This window comes from Bufo gargarizans, chromosome 1 (assembly GCF_014858855.1).
Source record: "Bufo gargarizans isolate SCDJY-AF-19 chromosome 1, ASM1485885v1, whole genome shotgun sequence".
In the NCBI taxonomy this organism is placed as follows: domain Eukaryota; kingdom Metazoa; phylum Chordata; class Amphibia; order Anura; family Bufonidae; genus Bufo; species Bufo gargarizans.
The window spans coordinates 754,384,996-754,402,688 of NC_058080.1; the positions used below are offsets into that span (position 1 = coordinate 754,384,996).

At 44.1% G+C, this 17,693-nt stretch overlaps 1 protein-coding gene across 2 annotated transcripts in view; it reads right to left on the reverse strand.

Annotated features, from left to right (window-relative positions):
• Positions 1-16,615, reverse strand: part of LOC122925175 (oocyte zinc finger protein XlCOF22-like) — a 36,330-nt gene extending 19,715 nt beyond the window's left edge. The window contains exons 1-6 of one of the 2 annotated variants that reach the window (XM_044276685.1): positions 16,579-16,615; positions 9,785-9,929; positions 9,485-9,664; positions 9,278-9,401; positions 9,126-9,190; positions 7,915-8,353 (exon numbers count right to left, since the gene is read on the reverse strand). In XM_044276685.1, the coding sequence (XP_044132620.1) occupies positions 7,915-8,353; positions 9,126-9,190; positions 9,278-9,401; positions 9,485-9,664; positions 9,785-9,862 (886 nt within the window). In that variant the 5' untranslated portion in view covers positions 9,863-9,929; positions 16,579-16,615. The remainder of the gene's footprint in view (positions 1-7,914; positions 8,354-9,125; positions 9,191-9,277; positions 9,402-9,484; positions 9,665-9,784; positions 9,930-16,578) is intronic. The other variant, XM_044276687.1, reaches the window with a different exon arrangement.
• Between the last annotated feature and the right edge of the window lie 1,078 nt (positions 16,616-17,693).

A 17,693-nucleotide genomic window follows, 5' to 3' on the forward strand; every position in this document is an offset into this window, starting at 1 on the left:
TCAGCTGGAGCTTTTCAATAGCATTTTGCTAAGAGAATCAGTCACTTATTTATGTTGCCCTTAGTTAGGACACCATAAAACTGGTGACAGGTTCCCTTTAAAAAGTATATCTATATAATCTGTATCCTTTTTACATAAAAAGTAAAACTGTAAAGGCCTTTTTACATGGGCCAATGATTGGGGCAATTATCAGATCTTTTATGCAGCACATAGAATCTTTAATTGATGGAAGCAGATCATACTGTGTAAAAAGGATCTGTTGGTGGCAAAAAATTGTTCTGTATGGGAATGAATGATCACAATGATCATTGCCATGTTGGAAAATGCACAAATTATTAAACTGTATCATGTATGGCCGAATCATTGTTTCTAGTAACTTCCCCTCCCAAAAAGCTGAATAAAAAGTGATAAAAAAAATTCACAGCCCAAAATGGTATCGAAACTACAGCTCGTTCTGCAACTACAGCTTGCACTGTAGATCTAAATATAAAAAAGTTATGGATGTCAGAGATGGCAATGTAAATTTAAAAAAACCAAAAACATTTTTTCAGTACTAAAACATAAGAAAAACTATTACAATTTGGTATTACTGTAATTGTACTGAACCCCAGAATGAAATTAACATGTCATTTTTAATTTATAGTGATCACCGTAAAAATGAATTCCCAGGTTCCCACATCATCATATGAGATATTAAATGGTGCCATTATACAGAACAACTTCCCACAAAAAAACAAGCCATGATACGGCGACGTGAAGGTAAAAAATAAAAAAGCTATGGCTCCTGGAAGGCAGGGAGTACAAAACGAACATTTAAGAAGAGAAAATGGATGCATGAAAATAGAGCTCAAAAACAGGAAACGTTAACCATTGCTCTGTTGCAGCAGCAGGGTGTAGTTGTGCAATAGACCAGAGTTCCTCAACCTGTCATGTTTTCAGGATTTGTGGAATGCAAAATAGACAGGGTCGTGTGTATGAGACCTGCATATGAGTATAGGAGTATTACACTCACGGGTAATCCGGTTTCCTGGAAGCACATCCTAAGACTGACTTCCTTTGATTGGACAGGAAAAAACACAGAGAGGTGAAAAACCCCACACCTTCCCCTCATCGCCAGTGTATTTTAACAGAAACCAGGATAAGGGGTAGAACTTAAGAATTTTGAAAATAATAAAATGGGTGGAAAATACAGTGGGATGCGAAAGTTTGGGCAACCTTGTTAATCGTCATGATTTTCCTGTATAAATCGTTGGTTGTTACGATAAAAAAATGTCAGATAAATCTATCATATAGGAGACACACACAGTGATATCTGAGAAGTGAAATGAAGTTTATTGGATTTACAGAAAGTGCTATAATTGTTTAAACAAAATTAGGCAGGTGCAGACATGTGGTCGCTGTTGTTGTCATTTTATTGATTCCAAAACCTTTAGAACTAATTATTGGAACTCAAATTGGCTTGGTAAGCTCAGTGACCCCTGACCTACATACACAGGTGAATCCAATTATGAGAAAAAGTATTTAAAGGGGTCAATTGTAAGTTTCCCTCCTCTTTTAATTTTCTCTGAAGAGTAGCAACATAGGGGTCTCAAAACAACTCTCAAATGACCTGAAGACAAAGATTGTTCACCATCATGGTTTCGGGGAAGGATACAGAAAGCTGTCTCAGAGATTTCCGCCGTCTGTTTCCACAGTTAGGAACATATTGAGGAAATGGAAGACCACAGGCTCAGCTCAAGTTACGGCTCAAAGTGGCAGACCAAGAAAAATCTCGGATAGACAGAAGCGACGAATGGTGAGAACAGTCAGAGTCAACCCACAGACCAGCACCAAAGACCTACAACATCATCTTGCTGCAGATGGAGTCACTGTGCATCGTTCAACCATTCGGCGCACTTTACACAAGGAGATGCTGTATGCGAGAGGGATGCAGAGGAAGCCTTTTCTCCGCCCACAACACAAAAAGTGCGGCTTGAGGTGGGCTAAAGCACATTTGGACAAGCCAGCTTCATTTTGGAATAAGGTGCTGTGGACTGATGAAACTAAAATTGAGTTATTTGGCCATAACAAGGGGCGTTATGCATGGAGGAAAAAGAACACAGCATTTCAAGAAAAACACCTGCTACCTACAGTAAAATATGGTGGTGGTTCCATCATGCTGTGGGGCTGTGTGGCCAGTGCAGGGACTGGGAATCTTGTCAATGTTGAGGGACGCATGGATTCCACTCAGTATCAGCAGATTCTGGAGACCAATGTCCAGGAATCAGTGACAAAGCTGAAGCTGCGCCGGGGCTGGATCTTTAAACAAGACAATGACCCTAAACACTGCTCAAAATCTTCTAAGGCATTTATGCAGAGGAACAAGTACAACGTTCTGGAATGGCCATCTCAGTCCCCAGACCTTAATATAATTGAAAATCTGTGGTGTGACTTAAAGAGAGCTGTCCATGCTCGGAAGCCATCGGATGTCAGCGTCTGGCTGACAGACGCTGACATCACATGCGGGCGTCAGACCACACTCCCGCTTCTCATGGCACCAGCAACACGGTTTCCATGACCTTAATAGTATCCGGACTGATTTGGGACCACACTGGTCTAGTCAGGTCTGCGCAATTCTTTTTTGGCTGACCCCTTTCCCATTATTTATCACAATAGGACAAGGGTATAGACCTAATCCTCCACCCACGACCCCTGTCCCCTGATGAGTCGGGGGGTCCTCATTCTTTATGAAGTGGAGGCACATTTTTTTATTATTTTTTTGTTCTGATTTATTCTCTATTAGATGAAACGCGTAGGGACGCAGAATAAATCTATCAGAATTTAGTTATCTTTCTACCCTACCAGCCATCATCACCCTTTGGGGCCAATTTACGCTGTCCCTATAGGGCCAATTAGGGTTCACTTATTAGGGTTAGGTTCCGGACGAGGCCACCCCTTGCGGGGAAAGGACCCCGTATTAGGAGGCACCTAGGGATTTACAGGCCAAGTAGGGCAAAAACAGGGATAGTTTCTCCCTGCAGCCCCTGGCACCAGGTGAAATCAAAAAGAGGACGTGTTTTTCGGACCCGAGAAGCCCCTCATCCTCCAGGATTTTGGACTACAAAGTCCCAACTGGCACCACCGGTAAGATCCACCCTTTTATTTGCCTCTGGCATTTTCATTAGTCTGCGGTACCCCACCAAAAGACTGCATATGGTGCTGCCTTTTTTTGTTCGGTCCCGCGGTACTGTAATATTACCAGCGGTTTCGTACAACGGTGATTCACTAATGTGGATCCCACACTGTTAATTGTCGTTTGTCTTGTTTGTTTGGTAGGGGCTTATTCTTAAAATAGTTCAAATAAACTCTTCAGTTTTAAAACGTTACTGCCCCTCACTCTTTCTATACATTCTCGGAAGCCATCAAACCTGAATGAACTAAAGATGTTTTGTAAAGAGGAATGGTCCAAAATACCCTCAACCAGAATCCAGACTCTCATTGGAACCTACAGGAAGCGTTTAGAGGCTGTGATTTCTGCAAAAGAAGGATCTACTAAATATTGATTTCATTTCTATTTTGTGGTGCCCAAATTTATGCACCTGCCTAATTTTGTTTAAACAATTATAGCGCACTTTCTGTAAATCCAATAAACTTCATTTCACTTCTCAAATATCACTGTGTGTGTCTCCTATATGATATATTTAACTGACATTTTTTATCGTAACAACCTACGATTTATACAGGAAAATCATTACGATTAACAAGGTTGCCCAAACTTTCGCATCCCACTGTATGTGCTGTCATGGAGACTTCCAGGAAACCGGATTACCAGTGAGTGTAATACTCATTTCCCCAGTCGTCTCCATGACAGCACATCCTGAGAACTAACAAAGTGAACAACTCAGGGAGGGACTACAGCACCCAAGACCTTGCGTCCAAAGGCCATATCCTCATTGGCGAATACGTCCAGCCTATAATGTTTAGTAAAGGTATGGGCCCTCTTCCAAGTGGCCGCCCTGCAAACACTGCTCTCACTGAATGGGCTCTAAGAGAAGGGGGAGGTTCTTTACCGGAGGCAGAATATGCCTCCGTAATTGCACTCCTTATCCAACGCAAAATGGAGCTCTTCGCTGCTTTTTTGCCTTTGTTAGGGCCAAAAAAACGTATAAACAGGTTCTTGTCAATCCTCCATTCTTTAGTAACTTCAATATAATGAAGAACGGCCCTTCTCACGTCTAAATTATAGTGGCCAAAGGATAGAGAAAGGCGCTCATAGGGTGAGTATGTCTGATAGGTGGAATGTCCACAATTAGAAATGGTTTGTTCACCTATTGGGGTTGCACCACTTTGGGCGCAACCACAATGAAGGTTAAATAAAGATGGTTATTGGTTGGTGCAGCCTGGACTCATCCAATCACCTTGGGTGGGAGCCACCCCACCACTTGGGTAGTAGAAACGAAGAGGCGCTGGACCATGTAAGTCGGCCGTAAGGATAGTGAGAGGCACACTTTCACAACCGGTTGTTTAACAGTTTGCAGTTTATTCTTAGACAATGCGTTTCGGGGTACCACTGACCCCTTTATCAAGTCTGAAGATGGTCAGCAGAGCGGATGGCACGGCTGGTGTTCGGCAGCACGTGGAGAACGCTGACAGATCTTATTGTCTCCATCTTGAATCTGCGAGAAGTGATTAATTTGTTTAGTGGCTTCAGGTTTATTATAGTCCTGAATTTCCCAGTTGCTTTCCGGACTAAAAATAATGGCGAATAGTGACTCCTTCCTATTTCTCGGTTGGGAACACCTTCCACTGCTCCCAGGCATAATAACTCTCTTATGCCGTCAGACAGAAAGGACATTTGATAAGGTGAGCCGGGTTAAAGGGGTTGTCCGGGTTCAGAGCTGAACCCGGACATACCCTTATTTTCACCCAGGCAGCCCCCCTGAGGCTAGCATCGGAGCATCTGATGCTCCGATGTGCTCCCTTGCCCACGGGCTCTTTTGTTTATCATAACACACTGCCGGGCAGAAGCTTCCGCCCGGCAGTGTGTTCGGTGACGTCACCAGCTCTGATGGGCGGGCTTCGGTGATGTCACCGGGCTTTCTGGCAGCCCCATGGAGAGCCCCAGGACGTCACCGGAACTCCTAAAAATGCCTTTGCCCTGCGCGATTTAGCGCAGGGCAAAGGAGAGCATCGGAGCATGAACTGCTCCGATGCTCAAGTCAGGGGGGCTGCCTGGGTGAATATGGGGTGAATTTTAAGGTGAATTTTTGTGGAGGAAGAGATTCCAATTCTATCACGTAACCCTCTCTTATAATTTTGACAATAAAGGGGTCTGTGATGATCTGCTACCAGGTGTGTATCAAAGAGATAAGGCTTCCTCCAACCCGGATGGCATCGTTGTTTGGAGGATCTCCTATTGAAAAGGAAATTCCTTCCTTTGCCCCTTTTTGTATAGCCTTCTTGATTTCCTTTTATCTGTTTTGGAATCCTGATGTTGTGGTCTATTCCGAAAAAAATGCCTCTTATTTTTGGATCTGTCTTCGGAAAACCCTCTTTTGCGGTGGGTGGTGTTCCATGATTCTATCCAAGTCGGGGCTAAAGACATACAGGCATGGAGCGGAAGAGAAAGCAGCCTATTCTTGGATGTCATATCACCCGACCAGGCCTTCAGCCAAAAGACTCTTCTAATGGTATTGGATAGGACTGCTGTACGGGCAGATAATCTTTCGGACTCCGCTGAGGCATCTGCTAGGAAGCTAGTGGCCATCTTTAATAGGGGAAGGCTATCCAAGATTTGCTCCCGGGGGTTTTATTAATTAAATGGAGCTCTAGCTGCTCCAACCAGACTTTTAAGGTACGGGCCACACATGTTGCAGCTTCTCCCGGTTTTAAAAGAGCTGCTGTAGCTTCCCATGTTTTCTTTAGAAGGCCTTCCTGTCCATGAGATCTTTCAATTGTGCGGCGTCTTCAAAGGAAAGAACCATGCGCTTTGCGACTTTGGCGACTGGAGCATCGACTCTAGGGATGGACTCCCAGTCTGTGCAATCTGACTCGTCAAAGGGATACCTCCTCTTAATGCTGCGAGAAATGGCAGAACCTTTTTCAGGTTTATCCCATTCGGCTTTAATTAGCTTCTGTACGTTATCCGGCACTGGAAACACAGACTGATGCCTTTCCCCCAGACCCCTGAATATCTCCTCCTGAACTGTTCTGGGCTTCCTGGGAATCTCCATCCTGATTGTGGCCCTTATGGCTTTAATTAACTCTTCAATATCTGCAGGGTTAAACACAAATCTTCTGTATTCGTTATCTTCATCAGATTCCTGGGGTATATCCAGGATCTCAGGATCTGACAGATCAGGATTTACTGAATCGGAATCACTTCCCACACTGATAAGATCTCTAGAAGATCTCGGTCTAGGAGGAGGGGGCCTGGGGGGAGAGAGAGACGCATCTATTTTTGGGATGCCAGGGCAGATTGAACCTCTTCTCTAACCATGGCCTTGATGTCTTCCGACAAGCCAAAGGACTCGGACTTCACAACAGATGCAATATATTCCTTGCACAGAGGTTTAGAACCAGAAGAGGGCAAACGTTTAAAACACATAGCACACTTCCTGGTCCTAACCTTAACCGAGGAGGAAGACTCCTTTTCTCCCTGAAACATATAAGGGAGAGAAGGGTCAGCTACCATAGGGTAAACATGACAAAGGAGGGTGCCTGACACAGGCTACTCGCTGGACCCTGGGTAGAAGGAGGCTCCGATACTGAGCCAGGTGTGGTAGGGGCACTCATGTTCAGCAGGTCCCATGCACCAAAATCGCCAGAGGCAGAAGCAGAGGTGAAAACGCTGTGCACCATCTTCAGCCGGCATTTTGCCCTTTTTATTCCACTAGGCATGTACAGGGACGAGTGCCGGTGTGACGTCATGACGCTAAGCCACGCCCCCTCTGCGTCTGATGTCATCACCCAGTGGCTGGAGGGAAGCGCATCCTAGCTTTGCTCCAGCCACCCTACACCCTTGGACCGCCACAGGAGGGAACTTTGCCGGGGCCACCAACACCAGCAGGGGCCCGGGCACAGACCTTTGCAGGAGGAGGGAGAGCCAACCCGCTGGAACCAACCTCTGGTCTGTATAGAAGATGCGCAAAGATGAGCCAAAAACGATACTGCCAGGAACCCCATAGAGATCCCAGCACCTCTCCGGTCTTCATTCCCTGGCAGGACAGGAAAAAACAAACATTGGCGATGAGAGGAAGGGGTGGGGTTTTTAACGTCTCTGTGTTTTTTCCTGTCCTGTCAGAGGAAGTCAGTCTCAGGATGTGCTGTCATGGAGACGACTGGGGAAATATATATATATTTTATCATAGTTTAGTAAACTTTTATGCATCGAAGTCATTTTAAGTCGAATCTCAGATGTCACATACTACAAGGCGTTAGAAGGAAAAATTCCTTCCCTAGCAATTCCTGGATCAACGTTCCACCTTTAGAAATCTAGAAAGACGTCCATAACCTGCTTGAACTTCAGTGATTGAGTTATCACAACCTCCTTACAGTAAATAATCTTTTCCTATGTTGATGATGTTCTATTTTTGGTTAGCACACATTAACTTTATAGTAGTCTAATAGGAGCTAATGGTTCATTTGTCCCAAAATTAAGACTTTACCTCATTAGCAATGATAGTAGCCTTGTTCACATTGGTATGTTTCATATCCATATTCCAGCAGTATTTTTGCTTCTATACTTTAAATGCACAGCATGTGTTATCACCTATAACTATGTCAGATTTTGATGTTTTATGACCAAATGGGGGAATATACAGCTAAGAAACTGAAAGAACTGCAGAGCTTAAAAATTTAACACAAAACAGTTGCAGACAATGAATAAGTAGAATCTGTGACACTTCTCTGCTTGATTTAATGGTTATGACTCACCTGGGCAGTTGTCTGCAGAAATGTCCTCCTTATACTGGTCATCACCTCTCACATAGGTCTCAGTAAGGATGTCCTCCTTATACTGGTCATCACCTCTCACATAGGTCTCAGTAAGGATGTCCTCCTTATAGTGGTTATCACCTCTCACATATGTGTATGTAGGAATTTCTTCCTTACACTGGTCATCACTTTTCACATATGTGTATCTAAGAATGTCTTCCTTACACTGATCATCACCTCTCACATAGGTGTCAGTTAGGATGTCCTCCTTATAGTGGTTATCACCTCTCACATGGGTCTCAATAAGAATGTTCTCCTTATACTGGTCATCACCTCTCACATAGGTCTCAGTAGGAATTTCCACCTTATTCTGGTCATCACCCCTCACATACATCTCTGTAGCTTTAAAATTGTTTAGATCTTTATCTTGATTAAAATGCTGCAAAATAAACATTATAAAAGTCACCGTCACTCATAGAAATCACATGGAATATACTAGAGGAATAGAAGAGATCATTACTTATCAGGATAACCAAAAATGACAAGACAGCAGTAGTTGCGAGTTAAATAGCTGCAGGTCTCCTAGAAGATGGACATGATTCAGGTTGTTTCAGTGGAGCGAGATCAGCTTTGGCCAGACACATCTGATGTGGTTTGTCTCGGGGTAAATAAGGGATTAAATAGGTAGACATCCAGTCTATTGGTTCCTTAGTTGAACCAGCAGTATGCATAGCCAGAGCCTTGTGAGATCCAAACATCGACAGGAAGAGGTATTGAAAATGCACCAGAACTTTTAGACAAAAACTGGCTGCAAAATTTTTAACAGTTTTAGACACTTTTAGGCAATGTTTCTGCCTCGTCCGACAAGGGGCGCGGCTGCAAAGGAGAGTAGCATGGCTTAAATGCAACATTGCACCAAATATTTGTTGCGTTGTTGGAGTAACACTAAGCCAACAAATAGGCAGTTTGACGTTAGACTACACAGTCCAAAGGTGGGCAAGATCATTGAGCATCATCCACTTTGATAAAATTTAAGACTGTTTGTGTAAATTTAAACTGTTTTATTGACAGTATTAGTAAATCTACCCTATTATGTATATGGTCAGCTTTTATCCCGTCATCTCTAACTTGGTGATTACACAAATATAAAACAAGACAGAACACAAGGACTTCACAGCCTTCTACAAATCATAGGGAATATCTCCATCTACCTGATGATCCTGTGGAAGAAGAGGACTGGGACATCTCTCTGGTGTTGTTGTTTTACTGGATCTACCTGTAGGAGACACATACAGTGACTGAATTCATTCTTTACATACAGATAATTAATTAAAGGACGGGTGTATTTAGTCCTGTCTATTACCTGGTGATGCGAGGGGCCAATAGTCCTCTACCAAGATGTCCTTGTACAGATCCTTGTGTCTTTCTACATACTCCCACTCCTCCATGGAGAAATAGACAGTGACATCCTGACACCTTATAGGAACCTGACAACACAATGACACTGTCATCACCCAGACCCCTCCAGTGCTGTTACTGTATAATGTCCCAGCATTCCCAGCAGTGTCACCTCTCCAGTCAGCAGCTCCACCATCTTGTGGGTGAGTTCTAGGATCTTCTGTTCATTGATGTCCTCATGTATCAGGGAGTGAGGTGGAGGCCCCGTGATTGGGCTCAGGGTTCTTCCCCATCCTTCAGACACAGGAGCCTGACAGTGCACACTAGAGGTCTTCTTCACCACTGTGTAATCCTGGGTATGGGGAGACACATCAGTAAATATCACTACTGAGTCCATCACCTCTCCAGTCATATCCATCTGCTATTACCATAGATAAGAATGATGTAATGTGACATCATCAGAATCTCTCACCTCTCCAGTAAGTTGGAAGAGTATCTCTAGGGTGAGATTTATTATCCTCTCCACCATCTTGTCTCTGTTCCTATCCATCTTTGACAGGTTAATCAGGAAAATTATCTTATAAAGAAAATATCAGAGGATTCTATGTTGTAGAAACCTGAATGGAAAGAAGATGAAACAACATATAAACCACATATTACAGTTCAGATATTATAGTCTCGGTTGGATTGGAACATGAGCTAAATACTGTCAAATCAGTTCCTCCATGTTCAAAATTAAAGCTGCCCACAAAGAAGTTGTAACATCACATGACCAGTACGACCAATCTCTGCCGACGTTCTGCCAGATTCCTATACCTTGCCAGAACGCTATACCTCAATGAGGAAGGGGCAGCTGTGTTGGGGAGAAAGATGGCTAGAAGGTTGGAGGAGTGTTTAAACTAGGGACTGGGGGGAGGCAAATTACGTTATAGGAGGGGAAGACAGTGCAGATAGAGACCAGGGGCAAGGTAGCGGGACTGGGGGAGGAATGGAAGGAGGGACTAGAACAGTTCAGAAGGAAAGATGTAGGATAAAAAATATACATAAACCTCTCAAATGTATGTATACTAATGCCAGAAACCTGACTAATAAAACTGGGGAGCTTGAATTAGTGATGTGTGAGGGGGACTATGACATAGTGGGAATAACAGAAACATGGCTGGATGATAGCTATGACTGGGCAGTTAATGTACAAGGTTACAGTCTGTTTAGAAAGGATCGTCAAAACCGGAGAGGGGGAGGGGTCTGCCTTTATGTAAAGTCCTGTCTAAAGCCCACAGTCCGAGAAGTTATAAATAAGGGACATGAACATGTGGAGTCACTGTGGGTAGAAATACATGGAGCTAAAAACAATAATAAATTATTAATAGGAGTTTACTATAAACTACCTAATATACCAGAGTCCACAGAAAATCTACTACTAAACGAGATAGACGAGGCGGCAAATCATAATGAGGTGGTTATTATGGGGGACTTCAACTACCCAGATATAGACTGGGAAATGGAAACCTATACATCCCATAAAGGAAACAGGTTCTTGGCAATAACCAAAGACAATTACCTCTCCCAACTGGTTCAGGACCCGACTAGAGGGACAGCCATACTGGACTTAGTATTAACCAATAGACCTGACAGAACAACAGACGTGCAGGTTGGGGGACACCTGGGAAATAGTGACCATAAAGTAATAACCTTCTAATTATCATTCAAAAGAGCGTTTCTACAGGGAGGAACAAAAATACCAAAACTTCAAAAAAGCTAAATTTAGCCAACTAAGAGAGGCCATAGGCCTAACTAACTGGGACAAAGTCCTCAAAAATAAAAATACAGCCACAAAATGGGATATCTTTAAAAGCATCCTATAATCTCAGAGAGGTACATACCGTATGGGAATAAAAGGTTAAGGAACAAAAAGAAACCAATGTGGATAAATAGAACTGTAAAGAAAGCAATAAAATGACAAAAAGAAAGCATATAAATCACTAAAACAGGAGGGTAGCACGGAAGCACTGAAAAACGATAGGGAAAAAAATAGAACATGTAAAAAACTAATGCGGCCAAACTAGAGACCGAGAGAATAATTGCTAAAGAGAGTAAAACTAACCCTAAAATGTTCTTTTATTATATAAATGTTAAAAAGTATAAATCTGAAGGTGTCGGCCCTTTAAAGAGTAATGAGGGGGGAGACGAAGAGAGAGACGATGAGAAAACAAAGCTGTTATAAAAAATTTTCTCCAATGTATTCACTGAGGAAAATAAATTGTCAGATGACATGCTGAATGTACAAATAAATTCCCCATTAAAAGTGTCCTGTCTGACCCAGGAAGAAGTACAACAGCGACTTGAAAAGATTAAAATAGACAAATCGCCAGGACCGGATGGCATACACCCCCGTATCCTAAGGGAATTAAGTAATGTCATAGCCAGACCCTTATTTCTGATATTTGCGGACTCTGTACTGCCAGGGAATGTCCCACAGGATTGGCGCATGGCAAATGTGGTGCCAATATTCAAAAAGGGTCCAAAAACAAAGCCTGGAAACTATAGGCCGGTAAGTTTAACATCTGTTGTGGGTAAACTGTGTGAAGGTTTTCTGAGAGATGCTATCTTGGAGAACCTCAATGAAAATAAGCAAATAACGCCATATCAGCATGGCTTCATGAGGGATCGGTCATGCCAAACTAGTTTAATCAGTTTCTATGAGGAGGTAAGTTCTAGACTTGACAGCGGCGAATCAATGGATGTCGTGTATCTGGACTTCTCCAAAGCATTTGACACTGTACCACATAAAAGGTTAGTATATAAAATGAGAATGCTCGGACTGGGAGAAAACGTCTGTAAGTGGGTAAGTAACTGGCTCAGTGATAGAAAACAGAGGGTGGTTATTAACGGTACACACTCAGATTGGGTCACTGTCACTAGTGGGGTACCTCAGGGGTCAGTATTGGGCCCTATTCTCTTCAATATATTTATTAATGATCTTGTAGAAGGCTTGCATAGTAAGGTATCAATTTTAGCAGATGACACTAAACTGTGTAAAGTAATTAACACTGAAGAGGACAGTATACTACTACAGAGGGATCTGGATAGATTGGAAGCTTGGGCAGATAAGTGGCAGATGAGGTTTAACACTGACAAATGTAAGGTTATGCACATGGGAAGGAATAATGCAAGTCACCCGTACATACTAAATGGTAAAACACTCGGTAAAACTGACATGGAAAAGGATCTAGGAATTTTAATAGACAGCAAACTAAGCTGCAAAAACCAGTGTCAGGCAGCTGCTGCCAAGGCCAATAAGATAATGGGTTGCATCAGAAGGGGCATAGATGCCCGGGATGAGAACATAGTCCTACCACTTTACACATCACTAGTCAGACCACACATGGAGTACTGTGTACAGTTCTGGGCTCCTGTGAACAAGGCAGACATAGCAGAGCTGGAGAGGGTCCAGAGGAGGGCAACTAAAGTAATAACTGGAATAGGGAGACTACAGTACCCTGAAAGATTATCAACATTAGGGTTATTCACTTTAGAAAAAAGACGACTGAGAGGAGATCTAATTACTATGTATAAATATATCAGGGGTCAGTACAGAGATCTCTCCCATCATCTATTTATATCCAGGACTGTGACTGTGACGAGGGGACATCCTCTGCGTCTGGAGGAAAGAAGGTTTGTACACAAACATAGAAGAGGATTCTTTACGGTAAGAGCAGTGAGACTATGGAGCTGTCTGCCTGAGGAGGTGGTGATGGGGAGTGCAATAAAGGAATTCAAGAGGGGCCTGGATGTATTTCTGGAGTGTAATAATATTACAGGCTATAGCTACTAGAGAGGGGTCGTTGATCCAGGGAGTTATTCTGATGCCTGATTGGAGTCGGGAAGGAATTTTTTACTCCCCTAAAGTGGGGAAAATTGGCTTCTACCTCACAGTTTTTCTTTTGCCTTCCTCTGGATCAACTTGCAGGATAACAGGCCGAACTGGATTGACTAATGTCTTTTTTCGGCCTTATGTACCATGTTACTACTATGTTACTAAGTGACGCGGCCACACCGGAAGTGACGTGGCCGCACAGGAATCAGCTGGAGGACGGTGTGTGCGGCGCAGCGCACATCCACTGGATTAGCAGAAAATCATTGCAGTGGCGCGGAAGAAGAACTTCATGCGCATGCGACAAACCATACACTAAGCATGCGCACTTAGGGGTAGGTAGATTTTTCAGTGCAAAATGTTCCATCAGATCTCCCTACCCCTGAGTGCGCACGCGCGCACAAAACATCAGGAGCAGTTCATCCTTACTGCAGAGCTGAGTGCGGAATATCGAGGTCACCACAATATCGAGGTACCCCAATATCCAGCACTCAGCTCTGCGGTGTCCCCCAATATCCCGCACTCAGCTCTGCTATGTGGTGACCTCGATATTCTGCACTCAGCTCTGCAGTAAGGATGAACTGCCCCTGATGTTTTGTGCGCGCGTGCGCACTCAGGGGTAGGGAAATCTGATGGAACATTTTGCGCTGGAAAATCTACCTACCCCTAAGTGCGCACGCGCTGTGAACGGTTTCGCGCATGAAGTCCATCTCCCGTTGCGCTGCAATGATTTTTTGCTAATCCAGTGGATGTGCGCTTGCGCAGCAACGCACACACCCTCCTCCAGCTGATTTCTGTGATGCCGCGTCACTTACGGTATAGCGTTCTGGCAAGGTATAGGAATCTGGCAGAACACCGGCTCTTGTGATGTATGCGCGGCATGCTTTCTATTAATTTCTATGGAAGATCCAAAAAATAGCTGAGCGAGCACTGCACAAGGGCAGCCACCGCTCCATGCACCTCTATAAGACTGCTGGAAATAGCTGAGCGAGTGCTGGGCTATTTTTGGACATCCCATAGAAATGAATGGAGGCCGGACGTGTATGTGTGGGTGTCTCCGTTCACTTTAGGGGTTCCCGATTTCTGGGTTCCCATTTATGGAGATAGGTGTGGGTTTCAGAGGTGGGACCCGCATATCCATGTCATATACCACCAATGTCTAAGGTGACACAACCCCTTTAATATCAACTCTGACACTACAGATAAGACCTCTTGCACATGGCCGTTGTGGGTCCGTTCCGAGCAATTTGCAGTCCCCAATGGACGGGCAACTTGAATGGGCTCGTGATCCGTCCGCACAGCAAAAAAATAGAACAAGTTCTATTTTTTGCAGTGCGGAGGATTGGACAGAAACACCACGGAAGCACTCCGTAGTCCTTCCGTGGGGTTCTGAACCGTGCTTCTGTTCCGCATCCGTGATGCAGAGTGCACACGGGCCGGTGGCCGTGTATTGCGGATCCACCGTATGCGGGCCACGGGCACACAACGTTTGTGTTCAAGAGGCCTAATGGGGAGAAAATGGAATCAATGGATGCCACTATGGGGCAACCAATGCTTGAGATGAGATAACCCCTTTAATGCCACTAAACAAAACCACTAGATTATTCCTACTGAACACCAATCACGTCCTTAATAACTTAAAAAAATTGCCACTTATACACCCAAATAGCATACTAGTAACTCTGCATATAATGTATACCTGTATACCACCGCGTAACAGCCGCAAAAAGGAAATCTAACCTTTCTCCAGACGTCATAAAATGCTTCACTTTGTATTTTATGATTTTTAAAAAATTTGGTGATGATTTTTTTGTAAAGGTACCTGGGACGGCAATAGTCTTAAACATACCACCCCGTATCCTAATAGTTACGTGGCCTGTTTATTTTAGGCAAGATTTTGCGCATCGTGAAAACCTTCCTGCCCGATTTCCCATCTTTGGTATAGATACATAGACGATATTTCTTGTACTTGTCCACTAGACAGTTCATAAGAATTGTTCTCATACCTTGATGGTATCAGACCTGAACTCATGTTCCATTCACATGAAACCACAGCCCTGACTTGGTTTTGAAAGACCTTATGAGCAGGACGACCCCAGACCTTTAAAGCAAACCTACTGACGGTAATGGACAATGACTGTTCTCCAGCTCCAGCATCTTAGGGTCATAAAAACCTCACTGCTCAAGTCCCAGATCTCCCGAGTGTCCAACATTGTAACTAATCCAAAATCCCGGTCGGACCATCTTCAGTAAATGACCAATAAATTCAACGAAAGATAAAGGGGTTTCCGGGTATATACTTTTCACCTGCCAGACCCTGCAACTTTTTCTGTCTCACTCCGGAGATCGGACGAGTGGTCACTCAGTGGTGGTTGTATTTCCTCTGACATCACGACCAGGTCTTTCATGATCCCCTCGGTCAGAATCCCCGCCCGAATTGTCGTAATGTCAGAGTCATGTGATCTTGATGCACACGCAGGGGAGGCGGACAGCTGCTAGGGAAAGATGGGGGCGAGTAGTGGGCTGAGTTTTTGGCGTAGTTAGCGTTTACACTTTCGGCAGATCTTGCATTATGGGAAGTGTTGTGGCTGCAGCTCATCTACACCCACAACCTGGAAGTCCTGGTTGTACACAACTGAACGGAAGCATTGAGACCGAAGAGAGGACTCGGGAAGAGTTGTCGGAAAGAGGAGTCAGGTACGGTACTATACTTTGTAGGAAACCAGATGAGGTTTACACAAGTAGATTACTTTTTTTAGGATCCCACACAGCCCTTTTAACCCGGGCACCACTGGAAAAAGAGTCCGATGCTGCCGGCCCCCACCAGCACCCAGATTGATAACTAAACTAGCATTTTTTGTAGACACCCCTCCTCCACAAGATCCATCGGGTCATCAGACATCACTACTACACAGGGCTTACCCCAGTATAGACTGCTTTGAGAAACCAGCCAACGGGAGCGCCAATTCCATCACATGACGGACATGAGAGGACACCATGGACTATAATGGAGTCCACCGGCTTTGTGACACTAGCATTTGCCGGACAGAACAGCGCGGCATGCTGCGCTTTTCTATTCTGCCTTTTTTGGGGCGTCCCTAACATGTGAACGCAGCCATATCGTGTCATTACGGGTGAGTTCACATAACGTTTTTCTATCCATTTGACAGATACGTTGGGGGGAAAAAGTATACCCAAGCACGTCACAACGCACTTTAGTATCCTGCAGAGTCTGGTATAAAAAAACAAAAACGTATAGTTGTTTTTTTTTTCTTTTTTACAATGGAACTCTATGGTGACCGGACACCACTGTATGGCATACATTAAACATATACATTAAACGGATGGGAAAAAGTTGATATGAAATAACTTCATCCAAAATAATCACTCACCTCCAGCTGTAGAGGAGCCGTGTGGTGGTGACAGGACCTGGGATGATGTCACTGTCATGTGATCAGTCATCTGTGTGGGAGGAGTCAGGGTCACATGTCCAATCTCTATGACTACAGGACTCTGCTGTGCAGGCTGAACTGAAGTGATGTGTCAGGATGTATGCAGCAGTGCTGTGTGTGCGATTAGTGAGGAGCAGAGCTGTATGTGTGTGTGTGTAATATGCCTGCAGCAGAACGCTGTGTAATATGTGTAGCTCTGCTGCTGCATGTGTGTAAAGTGTACATAACAGAGCTATATATTCACAGTTAATGCTAGAGCTGTGTGTGCGATTAGTGAGGAGCAGAGCTGTATGTGTGTGTGTGTGTAATATGCCTGCAGCAGAACGCTGTGTAATATGTGTAGCTCTGCTGCTGCTGCATGTGTGTAAAGTGTACATAGCAGAGCTATATATTCACAGTTAATGCTAGAGCTGTGTGTGGTTGAATTATGCCTGTGGCAGAGTGCTGCCTAATGTATATGGAGCTGTTATAGTGGATGCAGCAGAGCTGTATGTATGTAATGTCCTGTTAACATAGCTGTGTCTTCCTAATGTAGCAGAGCCGTGTGCGTGTAAAATGCAGGAGTGGAAATGAGATACGGCCTCTAACCAGGAGACAAATGAGATACAGGCCTCTAGCCTGGATAAATGATGACATACAGCCTCTAGCCTGGATACAAGATGAGATACGGCCTCTAGCCTGGATACAAGATGAGATACGGTCTCTAGCCTGGATACAAGATGAGATACGGTCTCTAGCCTGGATACAAGATGAGATACGGTCTCTAGCCTGGATACAAGATGAGATACGGTCTCTAGCCTGGATACAAGATGAGATACGGTCTCTAGCCTGGATACAAGATGAGATACGGCCTCTTGCCTGGATACAAGATGAGATACGGCCTCTAGCCTGGATACAGGATGAAATACGGCCTCTAGCCTGGATACAAGATGAGATACGGCTTCTAGCCTGGATACAAGATGAGATACGGCTTCTAGCATGGATACAAGATGAGATACGGCCTCTAGCCTGGATACAAGATGAGATCCTGTCTCTAGCCTGGATACAAGATGAGA